The sequence below is a fragment of the Pipistrellus kuhlii genome, unplaced genomic scaffold (genome assembly GCF_014108245.1).
Source record: "Pipistrellus kuhlii isolate mPipKuh1 unplaced genomic scaffold, mPipKuh1.p scaffold_m20_p_8, whole genome shotgun sequence".
NCBI lineage: Eukaryota > Metazoa > Chordata > Mammalia > Chiroptera > Vespertilionidae > Pipistrellus > Pipistrellus kuhlii.
This window is the reverse complement of record NW_023425584.1, coordinates 31,667,140-31,687,599: the sequence shown is the minus strand read 5'-3', so window position 1 is coordinate 31,687,599 and position 20,460 is coordinate 31,667,140. Positions and strand designations below refer to the sequence as shown.

Here is a 20,460-nt window from a genome sequence, read left to right as displayed (position 1 = left end):
CCATCCATCACCTGCTGCTGCTATTCCCCTAGGCTGAGAATCATTTGGATGCCATCCATCATTCACATGATGTGACTTTTCTGAGGACTAGCTAAAGGTACTTTCCCAGGAGCCGAGAGGCCCAGGAGCTGTGGAGAGCACAGGGCAGTGAGGCCCTGGGCCCTCAGTGGTGTGGAACCAGAGTGGGAAGGCAGCAAACACCGTCTATGCCCTGAACTAGGGAGAGGAATTGGCCTCTTGTGCCTCCTCCCCTGCCTCCCTGCCACCCCTCCTCAGACTCCCCACACCCAGAACCCTCCAGTGCCACAGCCCCATCTCTTCTCTGAGCACGACGTGGGCTCCACTGGGCTGGCCCATGGCCTGCCATCTCTTGAAACATCAGGTCTCGGGGAAAATGTCTGTGAGAGCCATACAACAGCCAAACTCAAAACCAGAGGCAGCTCTCAACTGCTTTGTAACGGAAAGTTCTGCTCGTTCGGTGTCTGCTCCTGAGCACCTGACCCACCAATGAGGGAAGCTGGGACCATCAGAGGTGGACTGCAATCAGGGTGACAAAAAGGACAGAGCAGGAGAGCACGCCAGGGACAGAAGAGGTTCGGGTGTGTGTGTGTCAGGGAATGGCTGCTGAGCTGGGTTTTGAAGGAGGCATAGGAGGCAGAATGAGGAGCAGGAAATGGTAGTCTCGCCAGAGCAAGAGCAAGTGCAAATGCAAATGCAAATGCAGAGGCAGAAGACACAAGTGCATTTGGGAAGCTGCAGGCAATTCATGGAGCTCCAAGTGATAAATGGAGGCCAGAGAGACACAGATCAAGGCAAGGAGTCTGGCCTTTGGGTTGAGGGCAAAGGGGAACAGGGGAGGATTCTAAGGTGGGGTGAGTGACACGATCCAAATTATGTTTCTCACTCGGTATCACACAGCAAATGCTACCGGGCCCTATATGATCTGGGCCCCCTTACTCATTTCCTACTCTCTCCTTTGCCTACTCCGCTGCAGTCACTCTGGCTTTCCAAGCTCCTGGGTGAGAGGCAAGGAAGGGCTCAGTCTTCCAGGAAGGGTGGCCTTCTACACACTGTGCCCATGTGGCTCCCCCACACTGAACCAGGGCCACTCCCCACCCAGACCCTATCCAGATCACTGTCACCGCCAGCCCGGACACCCCACTTGCCACCTCACACCTGCCTCTGCCACAGTTACCCTTCTTCGGCACAAACTGTCCCTACCGCTGAAGACCCAAAACAAATCCATGCTGCTGTCCACGCCCCCCGCCCCGGGCCCTGAGTCCCTGCCCAGTTCATGTGACTTCGGCCTTGTTGGCCTGTCCAGGTGAGTTGTCATTCTAAACTTACCCAAAACAACTCGTTTGAATGCTTTCTCTATATCCTCCCAGCAAATCCTGCCACAGCCTTAGGAAGCAGTGCTCTTTTTATTACTCGCTTGACTGTGGAAGAAACTGAGGCTCAGAGAGTTAACACACTGCCAAGACCATAGGGCTAGGGAGAGGTAGTCAGCCTTCCAACCCAAGGTCACCAAAGGCCATTCCTGTCCCCACTCTGCTAGCCCATCTGCAGCCTCTCTCCACTGCCCAGCCATCCCATAAGGATCACCACTTCCCACTGCCCCCAGCTGCTTATCACACACCTGTACCTTTGCACACATCATTCCTTCTGCTGGAAAAGTGCCCAGAGGACCCGGCCCTATCTCTGCCCTCTCCCACCAGGCAGAACTCTGCCATGCCTATGCTCACCAAGATGCACCATCAAGAGAAAAAAGCCAGTGGACGCAGCATGATATCATTAAAAAGGGAGTGGCTACCTATACATTCTCCCACGGACAATTGTTAACATGGTTCTCAGGAGAGGATAACTGGGAGGCTAGGGGAAGACAGGGAAACTTCCCAGTTTGTGTCTCTTTGTTCCTCTTGAACTGTGTGAATATCTTATCTACTCAAAATAAACAGAATTAAAGTTCAGAAAAAGGCAATTTTTTAAAAGGCAAAATAAATTCCATAAGCTTAATAGGAAAATAAATCTCACTGGTCCTTCTGAACTTGGCTTAGAACACCCTTGTCCAGGGTGGGCCACTGCACCTTCTTCCTCTCGTGTGGCCCGGGAAGGCAGAGGGCCGGGGTGGGCTCAGCTCTGGGCCGTAGCAGCAGACCAGGGCTGGGCACAGGGAGGGTCTGGAAGGGAACTGACCTGCCAGCCACTTGAGAACTTGCTTGGGCCTCCTACTGAAGCACCAATGAGCCGAGGCAAACTAGAAGCCGAGGTCAAGACTCTGCCCAGGACTGAAAGTCTGGGAGAGACAGAGGAGCATCTAGTTGGAGACCCTGCCCAAGGCCAAGGAGGCTTGCTGGCTAGCTACCAGGGGAAATCAAGATTCTCTGAGCCATCTCGGGTCCAAGAATTTTCAATTTTGACTCCCACCTTTGAGATGCCTGCCCACTATTTTCCACAGCTGACTGCTGGAACGCTGCTCACCTCCACTTCCTCTGACTGCATCAGGAGATCGCACGGTGGTTGCAAGGCCTTGGGCCGGTGAGTGAACCAGTAGGCAAGGATGGCGGCCAGCGCGCCCATACTCATGAGGGTGGTGGCTGAGAGACTGTGGAAGAACTGGCCCACATCGCCCAGCTCGGCCAGCCGCAGCATCCTCAGAATCTCTTGTGTCTGCATCTTCTCCAGAAGCAAGATAATGAATTCTGCAGAAAACAAGAGGCGGGTGAGGGAGAAGGCCTGGGTGTGTCCTCCCACCTGTCTTGGATCACAAGTGACACAATGATCTTGGCCAGATATACTGTGGGGCAGGCCCTGGGACCAGTGGGGTGTACAGTCTCCTGATGCAGCACAGTATATCCCAGAAGCTGGATGCCTGGAAGGCGACAGGCCGGAACGTAGCAGTCACACCTGATAGTCAGTCATCCAGCCAGTTTTCCTGAGAACCATATGCTCAGGCCCTGGGCCACGCTGAAAGCTGCTTTCATATCATCCAGGGGTTTTAACAACTCTGGAGTCAATACTTTCTGAGTCCAAGGGCCCAGGTGCTCTGCCTCTGCTGTGTGGTCACAGTGTTTTGCTCCTGGGGTGCGGAGAGGGAAGATATGAGTACACCTGGTATAGTGCCCAGATCGAAGGGGTACAGAGTCCTTTCACTCCATCTCAAAGCTCCTAGCCCCAGGCCCTGACCTGAGGAAGACTGAGAAGACAAGGACCAGCCCTGACACCTACCTGCCAAGGGTCTTATGGGTGACACAAAGCAGGGTCTCCTCAGTCCCACGCCCTGGCCCACCATGGACTCCCCTCAAAGAAAAGTCAGAGCCAAAGACCTACCAGGACTAGAGGTGATGCTGGATGCCATGAGAAGTTGGAGTGGGGCCCAGACACTGCTCTGCTAGCCCCAGCCTGCTGACCACTATGCACTAGGACTCTGTACTTCCTTAGACCAAACACCAGGAGGCACAGCTGTCCCCACCTGTGCTGTCCTCCCTGGGATCCCATGAGCTAATGTCCAGAGGAAAAAGGAGGTGACAGAGAGGTATAGTTGTATGACATTTACAGGTCTACCAGCCCTGTGAGGCCTAGCAGGGGCCAAAGGATGAGGGGTGAAGGAGAGGGAGGAGGTGGCTCCAGGCTGTCCACAGGCACCCTCCACACTGTCCCTTGACCTTTGGAAGCATGGCTGTGGTTTCCCTTCTTGGGAAACAATAAGAATCCCAGCAGCCACTCTGCAGCCATGGGATACGAGCCAAACAGCAATTGCTTGACCCATGAGGGAACAGAGATCTGCTGAACACCAATAAATGGTATTTGTGCTAAATGGTAGCATCACCACACCAGAGATGAAGTCAGCGATATGCAAAGTCATTGCAGGGAAAGTGAGTAAGCTCCTCCGTTCAAATCCCTCCTCCTTCGCTTAGAAGCTACGCAAGGTTGAGCATATTCCACCTCTCTGGACTTCCACCTCCCCTTCTTTAAAATAGTGTAGGATCGCTCAGGCATGCATGTCAAGTTTCTTGTACTGTATTTGGCATAGAGGCAGGCTGGGTCTGAAGAGATGGCTAAGAGGGTGCCTGTCAGACCAAGGAGGCTGCTCAGCAGGTTGGCCCAAACACTGGGCAGAGGTGGCAGGGCCCAGGCACTATGGTCCTACAGGAGTTTATGCTCTACTGATGGTCCAGCAGCTGCCTGAGTCCAAGGTGCCCAGAGGCTCTGGGTACTCCTAGAGAGCAGAGGAAGTGAGCTCCTAGCCAGCCAGAGCATCTCTCTGAATTCCTGAGCCAGAAACCCACGTTTACCAGCAGCCTCCTTGAGCTAGATCAGTTCTGAGGAATGAACCGCTCCTGGCATGTGATCAAATCAAGGTTCTTCATCACCAACGCAGAGTGAGCCTGGACCACAGTGAACGCATCAAGGCAAACTGCTCAGCAGAGGGTCCTGGCCAGTTGGCCACTTTGCTTCCTCAGGACATTTACTTCCTTAGATGCAGATGAAGAGACCAAGTCCCAGCCAGGCCCAGCAGGTAATTTACTTACTATAGAGTGGGTGGTCCAGATACCCCACAAGCACTCGGGTTGGACCTGAGCTGACTGACGTTTTATCTACCTGGCGAAACTAACTTAATGAGCTGGGAAGACAAGCCCCAAGAAGTCCCTGACAAGCCCCTAAGCTATAGCTGAACATGGGCATTTGTGGCATCTGCTGCAATGCTGGGGTTTTCAGAGTACAGCCCAGAATGGCCAAAGCCAGCCATCCACCCATTGTCCATACACTCTTTCATCTACCCACTCACCACCCATCCACCCACTCACTCATCAATCCACCCACTCACCCATCCACCCACTCACTCATCAATCCACCCACTCACCCATCCACCCACTCACTCATCAATCCACCCACTCACCCATCCACCCACTCACTCATCAATCCACCCACTCACCCATCCACCCACTCATTCATCAATCCACCCACTCACCCATCCACCCACTCACTCATCAATCCACCCACTCACCCATCCACCCACTCACTCATCAATCCACCACTCACCCATCCACCCACTCACTCATCAATCCACCCACTCACCCATCCACCCATTCATCCACTCACTTACCCATCCCCCAACCCATCTACTCATTCAAACACCCATTCACCCATTCATCCACTCACCTATCCACCCATCCATCTCCCTACTTACCTCCCATCTACTCATTCACCTACCCATCCACTCTCCCACCCATTCTGCACTAGTTCAGTGTTAGGCACTGGGAGAAGCCAGATGTGGGCCTGCTTTCAGTCCCCTGGGGAAGATGCATGAGGAAGCGGGCAGTGCGGTGCAGTGTGATCTGGGCTGTGATCGGGCATGAGGAGCCAGAGGAGGTGCCCGATTCAGATGTGGGGACTCATGGCAGGCTTTTGGCAGAGACGAAAGGATCGCAAGAGAAGGGTGTACTAAGCAGAGGGAAGCAAATATACAAAGGCTGGAGTTGAGAGAGTTTGTTGAACACTTAACAAACTCAATTTTCTATTCAGGAAAAAGTCCTGAACACATGAGATCTTATACAAGGGTCAGTGCCACAAGCCTGAAGGCGGTCTCCCAGAGGCACTGAGCTTTCAGAGTCAGCAAGTGTCACCGTCAAAGGAGAGGGAAGAACAGAACTTGTCTAAACTTCCTGAATTCCTAGGGCTTGGAAAGCCCTTGCCTACACACTGCACTGTTGGATCCTCACAGTAGCTCCCTGGACTTATTATAAGGTGGGGAACAGAGACTCCACTGAAGAAATTACCTACCATTTACAGGTACACAGTCAGCGAGCGAGGGAGCCAGGACTCGAGCCCCAGATAACAGCCTCCCAAACCACTGCCTTGCATTGTACTGCCACCCCACCCCTGCCGACACTGCACCCTCCATTCCCCCAGCCCATGCTCCCCTTTGCAGTAGTGCTGAGCCAACAAAAACCCAGCTCCAGTTCTGCTCAGAAGGGCCTAGGCCCAGGTTGTAGGAGGTAGGGGGCCGCACTGGGCCATCAGAGCCTGCAAGTGGGACCAGCCGGTCAGGCCAGTCACTCTTCTTGGGCAGGCACACTCTGGGTCGGCACCCTCCTGGCCTCACATCAAGAACTTGCTGTCTTCTCAAGGCTGGATCCCTCTCACCCCAGCCCACTCACCTGGGGTGATGGCAGGTGATGGGAAGGGCTTGGCCACCACTCTTTCCCAGGCTCTTACTTAGTGCCCACCACTAAGGAGATCTCCGAGTGGCGGCAGCTCCTCTACCCTGAGGCTGGCCCGGCACCCCTCTTTGGCTGGGCAGAGATCAGGGGGTGTCATTCTCCCGGGCTCACTGGTCCTTTCAGACAGTCAGGACTGCTTGCATTTACCCTGAGATTCCCTTCAGATCGGGGAGATACTGTAGGGCAGAGCTGAAAATTCAGGTCCTCTGAGGACATGGGCCTCAGAGCCAGCCTGAGCCGCCAAGCCGTTGGCAAGGGGCAGGGCAAATCTAGTGTGGGAGTCTGGTCTCATCTCATTATATCACAGGCCTTTGCCTCCTCTGACCTCCACACCCGCTCTGTCCACCTGGGGTGGGGCTTGGTGGTCCCTGGGGTTCAGCCATCGCTGCCTCCTTCTATGCCCAGGAGGGGATCCCGATTGCAGCGGCCTGGGGCACGGGCTGGGGGGGCACCCAAGGGACCCTCGTGGTGCCGGTGTTGCCAAGTGAGCAGCTGTGTTTGTAAATAGTTACCTGGCAGGAGGACCCAGCCCTCGATAGGAACTAGCCTCCTCTTCTAAAACACAGACCAGTCCCAAAACCAAGTGGTGTCAATAGGATGGGGGACCTAGGACTCCCCCACTCACCATGTCCTATGCTGACTCAGGGCACATGGAAGGTGGGTGGTGAAGTCATAGCTCTCAAATCCAGGGAGGGAGGGCATGGGAAGAAGGATGACAGAAAGCATGGTAGCTCCAAGTGACGGAGGCAAAGCCCCACTCAAAGCACCTCCCCGTAGAGATGGCCCTGGGGCCCACGGCTGGGCTTCAAAAACCCTCTGCTGGTCTAGCCTACTAAGCCCAACACTAAGACCAGTGGTTCTCAGCCTTTCTAATGCCGCTACCCTTTAATAACAGTTCCTCATGTTGTGGTGATCCCCAAACATAAAATTATTTTCTTTTTTTTAATAAATATATTTTTTTATTGATTTTTACAGAGAGGAAGAGAAAGCGATAGAAAGTTAGAAACATCGATGAGAGACAATCATCGATCAGCTGCCTCTTGCACGCCCCCTATTGGGGATATGCCTGCAACCAAGGTACATGCCCTTGACCGGAATCAAACCTGGGACCCTTCAGTCTGCAGGCTGACGCTCTATCCACTGAGCCAAACCGGTTTCGGCCATAAAATTATTTTTGGTGCTACTTCATAACTGTAATTTTTCTACTGTTATGAATCATAATGTAAATATCTGTCTTTTCCGATGGTCTTAGGTTCTACAGCAGTGGTTCTCAATTTGTGGATCACATCCCACAGGTTGAGAACCACTAGCAGGGTCGCCTAAGACAAACGGTCGCAGCATTAGAAAGGTTGAGAACCACTGTTCTAGACCTTCACAATCTAGCTCAGTGGCTCCATCAGCACTACCTCCTAAACCTCTCAAACTGACCATTCTCTCCACCCCAATAGCCCCTGCTTGGTGCAGCCGCCACTGAGCGCAGGCCAAACCCCCACACCAGCCTCCGCACGCGTCTCCTGGCTCCCCACTGCAATAGAGGAGCTTACACCGATCCCAAAGTTACTTCCCAGATACACACGTGATCCTATATCATGCCACTGCTCAAAAACCTCATCTGGCTCCCCACTGCAATAGGACAAAAGTCTAAACTCCTCATGCTGGCCCTGAGGCCCTCTATGATCCTCAGATTCTTCCCTCCACTTAGAATCACCACCACCTCACCTCTGTGTCAGCCTACAGTGGAGAGGCATATTGTGACATGGCCCAGGGTCTCTGCAAACCTCTGAGGCCTTCAGAAAGGGTGGGGAAGCACAAGGCAAGCCACCGGATCATCAAAGAACCTGCCCAGCTCCCCATGACTAGCCAGTGGGGGTGGGGGTGAGGGTGGGGAAATCACCATCTCTCCCGGGGCCAAGGGTCCCCATCAAACGAGCTAAGGAAAGGGCCCCTAGAGAGTTCTGGTGCTGGACTGACCTGGGTCCAAATCCTGACTCAGACTCCTGATGGCTGCATGACTTTGGACAAGTCATTTTACGCTCTGGGCCTCATCTCAACCCCCCTATGGACAGAGTGCGGTACCAGGCACACAGCAGTTAGCTGAAGGGGTCCCTCCATCCCTTTGCTAGCCATCAGGGCACAAAAACAACTTGCAGAAGCACTTGCATTCACACCCTACCTTTTCCGCGGGCTCCTGGGGAGGCGGCTCAGCTGGTCCCACTAGTACCAGCCTCCATTTATAAAGGAGGTGTGGGGCCCAGGGGGTGCACTTACCACATCTTGATCAAAGCACAAAAGTGGCAAAGTCCCTGCCCCAAGCCTGCCCTCCTGGGGAGGGCTGACAGCAATGGCTGCCTGCTCTGGGAAGCTGGTGGCGTTAGCAGTGGTGGCAGAGGCTCCCGGGCAGGACAGCCCTGGGAGCAGATCTGGCAGGGCCTGGGGCAGAGAGCAGGTCTATGAGAAGGGCCCCTCTGCCCCCGCCCCCCTTCATCCGCACACGGGGCGGCGCTAGCTCAGATCAACTCGGAGCCAAGCAATCCGGCCTTAACTCCCACTCTACCAGGTTGCAGGAGCCTCAGTTCATACCCTTCTGCATGCCCCCTACCCCCTCCAGTGCTGGAGCCTGCCAAATGGGTTTCTTAGGACAAAGCCTCTTTACACATCCATCTGTGACACCGACGAGGGGCAGGGCCTGAGCCACGGGCTGGGGACTTGCAGCCAGCAGGAGTGGCAAGGGTGGAGAGGAGTGGGAGTGGGGGTGGGGTGCCAGGTCTCTGCATCTTGTTTAGGAGACTCCACCGCGAGCCCCTCCCAGCGGCTTCTCCTCTCTCCACCCCCACAAGGTCACACCCATCTACTTGGGGAGAGGAAGGAAACAGGGCGCAGTGGCAGCTAAAACACCTGCTCAGAGACCCCAGGCAGCACAGCGGTCCTCCTGACACCCGCCTGGAGAGATTTTCCTGGCTTGCTAGGGCGATGGTCAACCTGGAGCTGGAAATCCACACCTGGGCCTGCTGGAACCAAAACTAAGTTTGGCAGACAGACTGGGACACTGAGGTCCCAGGGACTCCCAGGGCGTCACTCCTGCAAGGTCTGTTTCCACAGAGTAAGGGATGGGGGTAGGATCCAGCGTGGGCTATTCTCAAGCCAATTTCCATGACCAGCGAGTGGCTGTGCACACAGTAGGCACGGGATGGCCACGGCTAGAGAGGAAAAGGCAAGTCCAGGCTACAGGGCGCAGCTCACCCCACCCTCTCCAGGCCCTGTTCACCATGGGTTCCTCTGAGCCTTCCAGGACCAGTCACTGGTGTCCACCCATATCCAACTCACCTCCTCTGTATCAAGACCATCCCAGCATCCCCGTGCTCTGAGCTCCCTCTTGAGAGCCGTCTGTACAACCTGCCTAGCAACTTTAGAGCCCATAGACGGTGCAACTCTTCCCGGGGGCTGATGCAGTTTCCATGGCTCAGCCCCTGACCTGAGGAGAGCTTCCTGCACCAGCTGCCCACCCTGGGAACCAGGCCCTGGACCCAACCTCCCCCAGTCACTTGGAGGAAGCTTTAAAGGCACAGATGCCTGTGGACCCACCTTTGGCCCACGAAGCCCTTTCCCCTTCCTTCTTGGCAGGTCTCCATTCAGAGATGCCTCCAAACAAGACAAAAGCTTCCTTTAATGCTTCTCGGGGCTGCTTCTGGGACAGAAAGCCCACAACCAAAGCGCTAGCTGGCAGAAAACTACACGGAATGCCAGGGCCATAGAGCCACAGCAAATCTGCACCAGGAAGCGTGTGGCCCAGGGGCCGGGTTAAAGAGAAGCACGAATCTCACCATCACATCCTGACCTTGGCCCAGCACCCACCTGTCTACGCCGTGAGAGGGGCTTTCCCTCCACCTTCCTCCTGGGCTTTAATTAGAGTCGCAGAACCACAAGTGACTGGGGCAGAGTTGGCCTGAGAGCCTCCCTGAGCCCCACTCACATTCCCCAGGAGAGATGGGCCCAGGAGTCAGGGTTGCTGGGTTACGGGGTGGCTCACCCACAGATCCTCCCCGAGGAGCCTGGTTATAGCTCTGAAGGTTCAATTAAGCCTCTTGAGTGTGGAAAGGCCCCGCTGAGGTTGGCTGCATCTGACCGCTGTGCAGGGAGGGCCACTGTCCCAGCTAGCTCCAGCTCTCCGGGAGCATGCCTCCTCACAGCCACTCACTCGCGGTGGGAAGCAGCCTCCACTGCCTTGTCCCACCCCCACATCCTCACTCTAGCACCCCTCCAGCACCTCACTCACCCTGACACCGACCTGGTCAGGGACCATGAGCCCACATGAGCACGGCACTGGGAAGCCAGGCTCACACACGTTCAGGAACGGAAAAATATAAATAGCTTTGAGAACAGAGGAGCAAAGGGAAACACAGTGTCTTTCGTAAGCTCTGGGATAAGCCGTTACTACAAATCAAGCCCAAAAAATTCTCAGAACAAAGAAATGCAGCAGAGCTGACAGTGGCAGCGCTCCCTCTGGAAATATTTCCAGGGTCCGATGACCAGGGTTGATGGGTGTAGACCAGTCTCGGCCTCCTGGCCCTTCTTTCCACTCCAAGATCCTGGGGTTCTACCGAGGGCCATGGCACCACACAAGCAGACGGAACCCCCCTGGCCAGGCCCCACTGTGCAGACAGCCAAATCCTGGGCCGCAACGTGATCCTCTTTCCCACCAGCTGGTCCACGTTAGGGCTGCCAGGGTCCCGGCCTCAGGAGCAGCGATCCGTTTCCACCACGGGGCCAGACTGGTGACACACTGCAAGCCCTACAAGCCCCCAGAAGCTCAGTAAAGGGAACACGGGCTGCTCCGGCCAGGGCCAGGCACTCAGAGCTCAACTGCAGGTGGCCAGGCCGCAGGGTACAGGATGTGACCTCCTCCAGCTGGCGGGAAGCTCCTTAAAGTAGGGAGAGTCCTGTTCGGATACGGGGCCATCGAGCTGGGGGAGCAAGGGAGGGCTGTGCTTGCTCACTTTTTCACTCAGGAGCATCCGAAAATGCCCCTTTTGAGGAGAAACACACACAAGACAAAACATAAAGCCCATCCCCGGTCAGAGACGGGGAGCAGAGAGAGGATGAGGAGCAAGGTAGGAAGGAAAGCTCTGAGAAATGGAAGGAGAGTCAGAAGGGGGTTGTTCAGTCACAGGAAGAGCCTGTAAGATGGTGGGCTTCTGGGAAGGAGGCAGAGGCCTGGCTGCACTGAGGACAGGGGCAGGAAGCTGAGGCTGGGAGGAGGCCATTTAGCTGCAGGAGGAAAAAGGTTGTGGTTGGTGCTGTCTATGCGCCCCATGCCTTTGAAATCAGAGCCACAAGCTAATGGCACTCACCTGACCTAGTACCCTGGGCTTTCCAGATGCAAGAGTGCCCTAGGCAAGCTGGGCCCTTAGATCCCTGCCTGAGGGTCCTATCCCCACCATCCCAGGTATTGTCGTTTTTTCACAGACTAGGCAACGAGCAGAGAAGAGAGAGTTTTGCTTTTGGTTAAAGGTAAATTCTCTGCACATTTGATACAGCTCCATTTTCTGACTTCCCCAGGGGAAAGTTCCTCTCCTGAATGCCACAAACAGAAACAAGTCTGAATCGCACTCAGTTCAGCAAACACTGTGCTGGTGGGTGAAGGCTCTGCCACCTCCTGGTTCACCCTCCGGAGGTCAGAGCCACACAGTAGCTGCTGCCCCAGCTGCCGGGTCCTGCTGTTGGTGGGTGCGAGCCCATGGCACCCACAGGGTTAATGCTGGGCTCCAGCAGCCCAGCCCTCAGCGGGGCAGGGAACACGGAGGAGGACTGGGCCTCTCTTTCCAGGCCAGGGTGAATGGAAGGAGAGGCAGGGGAGGGCCGGCTGCTGGCAGGCCTGCGTCTCTCCACTCCGGGCCTGTCACATGAAAGGGTTTGTATTCCTGCCACTGGCTCCGGCCCGTCCAGGCTGGGCTGTTCTCACCGGAAAACAAAAATCTCTTTCAGACCAAAGCAAAACGAGGCCCTGGCTGGCCCGCGCAGGCTGTTAGGCGTTGCTCCCGCTGACTCACCGAGAGCACCCATCACTTGGATTCTCACTGGCCCGCCATTTGCCAGAGGAAGCTGGGGGCTCTGTGAGGCAAGCACCCCGTCAGGACAGGGCAGTGGGACCAAGAAATGGGATGGCCCCGTTCGGACGCTCTGATGGTTCTGTCCTTTCCAGAAATAAGGCTGGATGGGTCTGAGGTAGCAACCTTTATTTTTATATGAGGAAACTTGGGTAAGTCTCATGGTGTTGATGGTAAAGGGGGAAAAGGAATTGGGAAAGGAAGTGTGATGTTAAACACCAGGCCTTGCAGTGCCCAGAGAGGGCTCTAGGATGGAGGCCACATGTATCCTCCGCCTGCCACTCAGTGCTGCTGCCACCAGTGCCCTTGCGACGTGGGTGGGGTTTGTGGTAACCCAGAGCCCTGTGTGTGCCATCACCAGCTTCTGGAACACTCCAGCCTCAACAGAGACGGCACGGCAAGGTCAGACTTCAATCCCATTCACAAATGCCGCCTTGCTGACACCCTGGGTCACCAGGAGCTGTCTTGTACCCAACGGAGTATGCTACTGGCTCCGGTTAATAGGAGACACTGACACAGCAAGACCATTTAGTCTGAGAGGCAATCTGGGACAAAACCACTTAAGAAGGCATTCTGAGCCAACAGGAGGGTTGGTGGACACACCACGGACCTGCAATGCAGGAGACACGGGCCTCGTCAGCCTCTCCGCCAAAACAGGGCCCAGCTCTGATGACCAGCCCGGGGCTCCTCTCCCCGGATCTTCCTGTTATTAGTTGGGGCCACGCTGTGTGCAGAGAGTTCACGCCCCGGGGAGGAGGAGAAAGGGCACTTCAGACGGAAAGGGGGCTTCACAGGTCACAGGCTTCCCTGCTGTCTGAGCTATGGCAAGGATCTCGGAGACTCGTGGACCCAATTCTTCCAGCAGCCCGCTGGCCAGGGAAGACCGCACCCCCGCTTACCCACCCCCCCATCCCTTTCCCTCTGCACCCCAAACAGAGCCAGGCTTTGGGAGACAGCCTGCAGGCAGGGAGGGGGCTGAGACAGGTGAGTCGAAGGTGTCCCTTGAGAACCACATCCAACCTGCCGGAAGGTACTAAATTAATACATTAATTTACATTAATACTGCAGTTCTCCAGCCACTGAACAGGGTTCTTGGGTCTAGGTTGCTTCATGCAGGCCAAGTTCTAGGGGCCAGAGCACTGCCCCTTCCAAAGTGAAGGGGTCACTGCAGGCCTGATGGGTCCCAGCTGAGGGCCCTTGGTCTGTGCTGATGACTTGTCTACCTCTCTTTGGACTCTAGGGCCTCGCCATCCCACCCTCTCACCAGCCCCCTGTCCAGTCTCACTGGCTGGCCCACATCCAATCTTGCTGCTCTCTCTGTCCAAGCTCTAGCTGCTTTCTCATCCCCAGCTCTGTCAGTGGCCTGTAGCCTCTAGCTGCCTTGCTGTTCTATCTCTGGTTGACTTCACTGTCCCTCCCAGTGCCCTTCTGCCTACTTGGCAGGATCTGCCAAGGACTGTTTATTGCCACGGCTGGGACAGGGGTTGGTGGTCAGGAGGAGCCCCACCGAGGAATCTTAGGCCCAACAATGGAGGAAAAACAGGACTTTGTCACAGGACCAAATGCTGCTGGGCCCCACCTCTGGGCTGCGGGGTCCTGGGAGGGGGCCAGGCTGCGGGTCCTGGGAGTAAGGCAGGGCTCCTGGCAGGGCTCGTTAGTGGGATCTGTCCCAGAGCTGCTCATTCAACCTGTGCTCTCTTCATTCCTCCAACAGCCATCAATCTCCAGGTCTGTTCCTGGCCCAACAGGTGCCAGCTCAGATTTGCTTATCCCCAGGATCTACAATAAAACTGAGATGCCGATTGTTCCCTCACTGGCACCATCCTGGCCTGGCTTCCTGCTCTAAAGCCCCAGGAGGCAGCTATCTCAGAATGCATGCCTGAATGGGCAGATGGCAAACCGGAAGCCAGCCACCCCCAACTCTCCATAGACACTCCTAGCAAAATGCTTGGAGCAGCAGTTGCTAAAATAAAGGTGTCTCTAGGAAGAGCAGGTGAAGAGACACAGGTGGGACTTCTTGGAATTTGAAATCCCTCAGGCTCTGAGATTACAGAGTGGGTCTCAAAATAGCTGGCTCAGCTTGGCTCAGAATTTGTCCCAGCCCACCTCCCATCTTCCCCCTTTGGCCTGTCACAGACCCCAAGCCTCACGTGAATCAGAAACCATACAAAGGAACTAGGTTTGGGAATGACCACACCGACCATGGGATCTGAGAGTAGCTGGGTGATGATGGGGACCACCCTTTGCATGCTGAAGTAACTCCTAGGCCACAAAGTAGCATCTCACCCACAGTGCTCCCATCATGGGCCCAAGGGGTTGTTGGGGCGGGGGGGACCCTCTGTCCAGATCAAGGTAGAGAGTGGAGTCATCTCACCAGACCATCCAGTGAGCTGTAGACCTTGACTGGGGCCTCCTTTCAGCTCTGCTTGGCCAGAGCTCCCAGCCTACGGGGAGATTGGAAACTTGGAGCTCTTGTCCTCAGAGACTCTATGAATGATGAAACCAGTCACCCTACAGCTGCAGGTTCCGTCATTCATTCATCCATCAAACAGCTCCTCCTCTGTTCTGGGTTCTCAGCACTAAGATCGTCTAGTGAAGGCTGACCTGCCAGGAGTTCACACCTGCTTTCCCCTACTGCTTCTAGCATACGGGCATCGGCACCTCCCTTAGGAGGAGCACACTCAAGGTTTGTTGTTTGTTAGTTGACTTGTGGTGAGAAAATAGCTTATAAAAACATAATCCTAGCCTATATAATCCTATATAATAAAAGCATAATATGTAAATCGACCTAACAGCAGAACAACCAGTTGCTATGACACACACTGACCACCAGGGGGCAGACGCTCAAAGCATGAGCTGCCCCCTAGTGGTCAGTGCGTTCACACAGGGGGGGCACTGCTCAGCCAGAAGCCAGGCTCATGGCTGGTGAGTGCAGTGGTGGTTGGTGGGAGCTTCTCCTGCCTCTGCTGCAGGCGGGCAGTAAGGAGCGAGGGGTCCCTGACTTCGAGAGCCCCAGACTGTGAGAGGGATGTCTGACTGCTGGCTTAGACCTGATTCCACCAGGGATTGAGCCTAAACCAGCAGGAGGATATCCCCCAAGGGGTCCCGGACTACAACAGGGTACAAGCCGGGCTGAGGGACACCTACTGGGGACACCCCTGCCCATCCACCCTATGCACAAATCTCATGCACCAGGCCTTTGGTTATTAAAATAAGCTATTCTCAGGGAAATTATCATATTAGTTATGTATGCAATTATGCTGATGCACACTGTGTGCCCGGCCCTCAGTTGGGGCATAGAGAGGAGGCACCTTGGCCCTGCCCTCAAGAAGATCAAAGGGCTGGTGGAGGAGGCCAAAGGCTGTAGTTCAGTGGGACGTGTGCCACCAGAGATGCATATGGCTCCTGGGGTGCAGGGACAGTGTCACCTTAGCTGTCCACGTGCCCAGTTTGGGCTGTATGTCCTTGATGCAGTCACCACACAGAATGAAGTCCACGCTGCCTGGCCTAGCATTCCAGGGCCTGTAAAGACCAGCCCTGGTGACCTCTTCAGTGTGTCCCTCATTCCTGTTGCCAATCTTTCCCCACAAGGGTCTGTTTGCCTTTTCTTCCCCTTCCTTTCTGGGAAGCCTATGCCCCCTTTCAAGATGGCCTGATTCACGTTGCTATAACTTTAGCTAACACCAATGAGTCCTTCTCCTGTGTGCCAGCCACTGCTCTTATCACTTCACACCTGTCTTCTCTCTCTCTCTCTCTCTCTCTCTCTCAAAAAATATATTTTATTGATTTTTTACAGAGAGAAGAAGGGAGAAGGATAGAGAGTTAAAAACATCCTTGAGAGAGAATCATCGATCAGCTGCCTCTTGCACATCCCCTACTGGGGATGTGCCCCCAATCAAGGTACATGCTCTTGACCAGAATCGAACCTGGGATTCTTCAGTCCACAGGCTGATGCTCTATCCACTGAGCCAAACCAGTTTCGGCCACACCTGTCCTCTCTTAAACCTCCCCCTGTCCAAGAACCGCTCCCTCGCCTGTGCCCTGACAAACCTGCTGAAGGGGCTCAGATGCTGTCTGATCATACCTGGTGGCCCCTCCCTGGACTGGGAGTCTGACAGTGGGGCCTGGCTCACAGCTCTGAGGAGCTGCTTCATCAGTGAACCTCCCTGTGTCTCAGTGCCGCACCTATTACATGGGATGAGAGCACTGCAGTGCTGTGGGGAGGATGAAGGGAGAGCTTGTAGAACGCAGTGTGTGACACATGGTAGGTGCTCAGGGAAACGGCAGTCAAGTCAGCATGTCTGCAACAGCACTTCCCCCATAAAAAACTCCCCCCTCCCCTGGCACTTTATTCAGCAAATATCTGAGTGCCTGCCACGTGCCAGGCACCTGCTAGTTACACAGTGCAGCTTCTTGCATACAAACACCTATCATTTCTGCCGCTTTTTGCAAACAAGCCAGAGCTTCGTGCTCACTTATCCTGCTTGCTGTGTGTATGGGACAGTCCTGGGCCCCAACTGCGGCTGAGCCACATTCAGCCTTCTGAAGGTCAACCTCTGAGCCCGTATCACAGGAACACAAAACTACCCAGAGAGCAGAAATGGCCTGCTCTGCTGCCCCCTGGTGTCAGTGAGCTCTCACTGGAGCCACCCCTGTGTCCTCCCTCAGGCGGCGTAGGATGAGAAGGCTCGGGGTAAGAATTCTCCCACATTATGGTACACCACGTGCAAACCCAGGCTTTCTTTTGCGAGGTTTGTTCTCAGTTGTTCTGCTTGGAGTTCCACCACCTATCGAGGTCCTAGCTGCCTTCTGGCATGGCCCCAGACCTTGTACCGTCCTCCACCCTATGGGAGCTCAGGATGGGGGCGAAGATCGGATAGGGCTGAGCTGAGCCAGGCAGTGCAAGCCTGCACCTGCCCTGGACACCAAGAGCCAGCTGGCTTCCACACCAGACTCTGTCACCAGGGCCACCCCCAGGGTCACAGCTGAGGCCTCCCACCTTCCCTTTCCTGGAGCTCAGCCTCAAATGGGCCGCCCTCGGGCCACATCTATTTTCACACACATCACAACAGCTGCCCGCTGCTCCCCCAGGCTGCACTGCCCCTTGCTGGCTCGGCCTGGCCACTACAGCTTACTCCAGGGTTTCTCTGCCCCTAAATGAAAGCCTCTCCCAATCCCCCTCCCACCCAGACTCCACTTCCACCTACAACCGAGGCTCCCCAGTCACGAGACCCTGAAGACCCATCCCCCTGCCACGGTGCTTACTCCACACCTCCGATGGCCTGATTTTCCCCACCTGGAGTTTGGCCTCCCTGCCTCTGACAAATGCCCTTCGATGCTGCAAAGGTCCACTTGGCTGTCACTGCTGGCTGGGCAGATGGCTGAGCAGACCGGGCCCTGTCCTAGGGCATGGGGCTGCATCAGCCTAGAGAAAGGGGAGCCCTCTTAGAAACTCTCCCACTTTACACAGTGGTGTCACGTAGGCAGGCAGGAGTGTCCGTCCATTGCTCCCACAGTCCTCTGAGTGCTGACTGCACAGAGACCAGGCACTGCATCTGACTCATGCTGGACCTATTTCATCTGTTTCCCTGTTTACTACTCAGTGCACAGGTGAAATGTGGGCTGGCTTCCTCGGTGGGAGCAGGACAGATGCAGCCCTCGCCCTCAGGGCTCAGAGCACATGGTTTCCTCTCCCAGAGAGTCCATTCCTCCTCCAGCCCATTCCTCCTCCAGCGGCTCCCTCGCCCTTTTGGTCCATCATGCTCTTCCTGTCGCCCTGCTTGCCTACTCCATGGTTCAGGAAAGGGGAGGTGGGAGGCCTCAGCTGCGACCTTGGGGGTGGCCCTGGTGACAGAGTGGAAGCCGGCTGGCTCTTGTAGAGGCAGTCTTGTCTCCCTGAGGCCAGATTGTGGCAAAAAAAACCAGATAACCCTTATTTAAAAAAAGCAGATAACCCTTCTAAAGGATGACATCACCTTGGGAGTCTCCTGTTTCTGGCTGAGGCAAAGGATAGTGAGAGCTGCAAGGCAGAATTTGTCCTCAGTTTTAGCTTAGAAATCCCCTCTGCCCCAGAGAAAGGCTGAAGTCCCAAGCAAAGTGGACACGGGACCTGGGAATGCCCCAGTGGGCGTCTGGGTGTTCTATCCAAGGAGACTACTTGTCTCTCAGACCAAGTGTGGCATCTTTGAGGAAATTCCCGTTTCCACTGAGAAGTTTGGCCCCTAAGGAGGCAGCTGCCACTTTACCAAGAGTCGCCCTGTTTGCCTACTCCATGGTCCCGTCCAGCCCCTCAGTGAGGCAGTTTCCCCATTCGGGGAGGCACCTGACACGTTGGGAAACGCTCTGAGACAGTAAGTGGTGGCTGTTGCTATCATCATCGTTTTGATAACTCCTACTCCTTACCCCTGATCCAGCTGCAGCCCTGACCTTGCCTGCTGGGTGAGCACATCGGGCCCAGCGTGGCCTGCGTGGACACGACAGACAGAAGGAGCTTAGGGAGAGAAGGGGATTAGCGAGGCCTCCCCAGCTCCCCAGCTCAGGGGAGGTGGCCCTGTGGCCTGGCTCTGGGCAGTGGGCAGTGGGTGTGGGGACCTTGGGCCACTAACGTTCCAGTTTCAGGCCAAACATTTAGCAATGACTGGTCAGTTAAAACCTCAGATGGAACCCCAGCCTTCCAGATATTATCCGTAGAACACTGGACAAATCAATTCATCTCTGAACCTCAGTAAAAAGCAGAAAGCACCACCAACCTCCTAGGATTTGCTATGAATATTAAATAGCAGGCCAAGTTTCAGGTAAGAATTCCAAAGGGTGGACTCCTCCACTTTTTTGGCTCAAAAGGTATCTTTTTTTTTACCTCCTCTGATGCCGCTGTTTGAATGTAAAAATAATAAACACTAAAATTCATAGAACATTTGCTCTGGGCTAGCTGCGGTGTAAGACCAGTTTGAGGTTCAAGCATTTCCCAGACATTATCAGGCGGAATCTGCACCGGAGGGTGATGGGGCTGGGGTGGGGGACCTTTAGTGATAACACAGAAGGCTCACAGAGGGGAGGGCTGGTGCAGGCCGCAGACCTGGTGGATCAATGGGCCTGTGGGGAGACCCCAGGTGTGTGTGGAGAGAAGGGGAGGAGTGCTGAGCAGGGATGCAGAAGAGGTGCCCACGGCCTCCTGAGAGACTGCAGGGGTGAGAGTGTGACTCCTGTGGGGGGTGATGGGGACATAAGCCCTGGTCAAAACTGAGGAGCCAAACGGACCCCGCTTTGCTGAAACCTCTACTCTGGCGGGAGGCGGGCAGGGACGGGTGGTTAGGAGACCCCCTTACCAGGATCAGGAAGCCCCAGGTCAGTCCTGGGTACGTTGCTGACCTGCTGCAGCACGTCTGGGGCCGACACCCTCGGTTTCCGACCCTAGAGATTGACAAGGAGGTGCTAAGTCCGTCCCCGGACTGGGTCTTGGGGGACGAGTGGGCTCAAGGCCTAGTCTGATGGTCCTCGCCATCAGGCGAGAGGGGGCCGCGAGAACTGGAGGGACGTTGTCGTGGGGTCGCAGAGAGCAAGGCCCCTAATTCCTGCAGACCCTCCCAGCTGCTTCCCAAGCCCTCCCGGCGCCCGCCAGGATTTGGGGGGTGGTCAGCTGGGAGGCCCGGGGCGGGGGTGGGGCGTGAAGGGACGCCTTGGCAGCTGGGGCCGGGGGTCAGGGACAAGGACGGGGCAGGGACTTACCCGCGAACAGCCAGAGAGAGCCCCCCGAGACCAGGAAGAAGGTCAGCATGTCCGTCCGCGGAGCCGGCCCGGCCCGGCACAGCTCCCTGGCCCGCAGCCCCGCAGCTCCGCAGTCCAGCAGTCGCCGCGCCGCCGCCGCCGGGTATTTTTAGCCCCCGCCCTGCTCCGCAGCGCCCCCTCCCCGCGCCGCCAGCCCAGCGCCGAGCGCCGCGCCGGAGCCCCCGCCTGCCCGCCCGCAGCCCGCGGGTCCGGGGCGCCGAGCTCGCAGCGCAGCCGAACTGCCGAGGCCCCGGCGGGCGGGGGAGGGAGGCCGCGGCGCCGGCTTGCGGGCTCCGCCCCGCCCCTGCCCCCAACGTCAGGGCCCGGCGTTCTGGGGAAACCGACAGGAGGGCAGCGCATGGGCGACC

At 55.9% G+C, this 20,460-nt stretch overlaps 1 protein-coding gene across 10 annotated transcripts in view; it reads right to left on the bottom strand.

The window, feature by feature from the left end:
* Positions 1 to 20,228, bottom strand: part of ACSL6 (acyl-CoA synthetase long chain family member 6) — a 55,572-nt gene extending 35,344 nt beyond the window's left edge. For 4 of the 10 annotated variants that reach the window (XM_036424223.2, XM_036424215.2, XM_036424216.2 and 1 more), the window contains exons 1-2: positions 20,054 to 20,228; positions 2,482 to 2,702 (exon numbers count right to left, since the gene is read on the bottom strand). In XM_036424223.2, coding sequence (XP_036280116.1) covers positions 2,482 to 2,702; positions 20,054 to 20,102 — 270 coding nt within the window. In that variant the 5' untranslated portion in view covers positions 20,103 to 20,228. Of the gene's footprint in view, positions 1 to 2,481; positions 2,703 to 8,397; positions 8,653 to 9,489; positions 9,585 to 19,653; positions 19,739 to 20,053 lie in introns of those variants that run through there. The other 6 variants (XM_045576513.1, XM_036424220.2, XM_036424221.2 and 3 more) reach the window with 6 other exon arrangements.
* Positions 20,229 to 20,460: the final 232 nt, after the last annotated feature.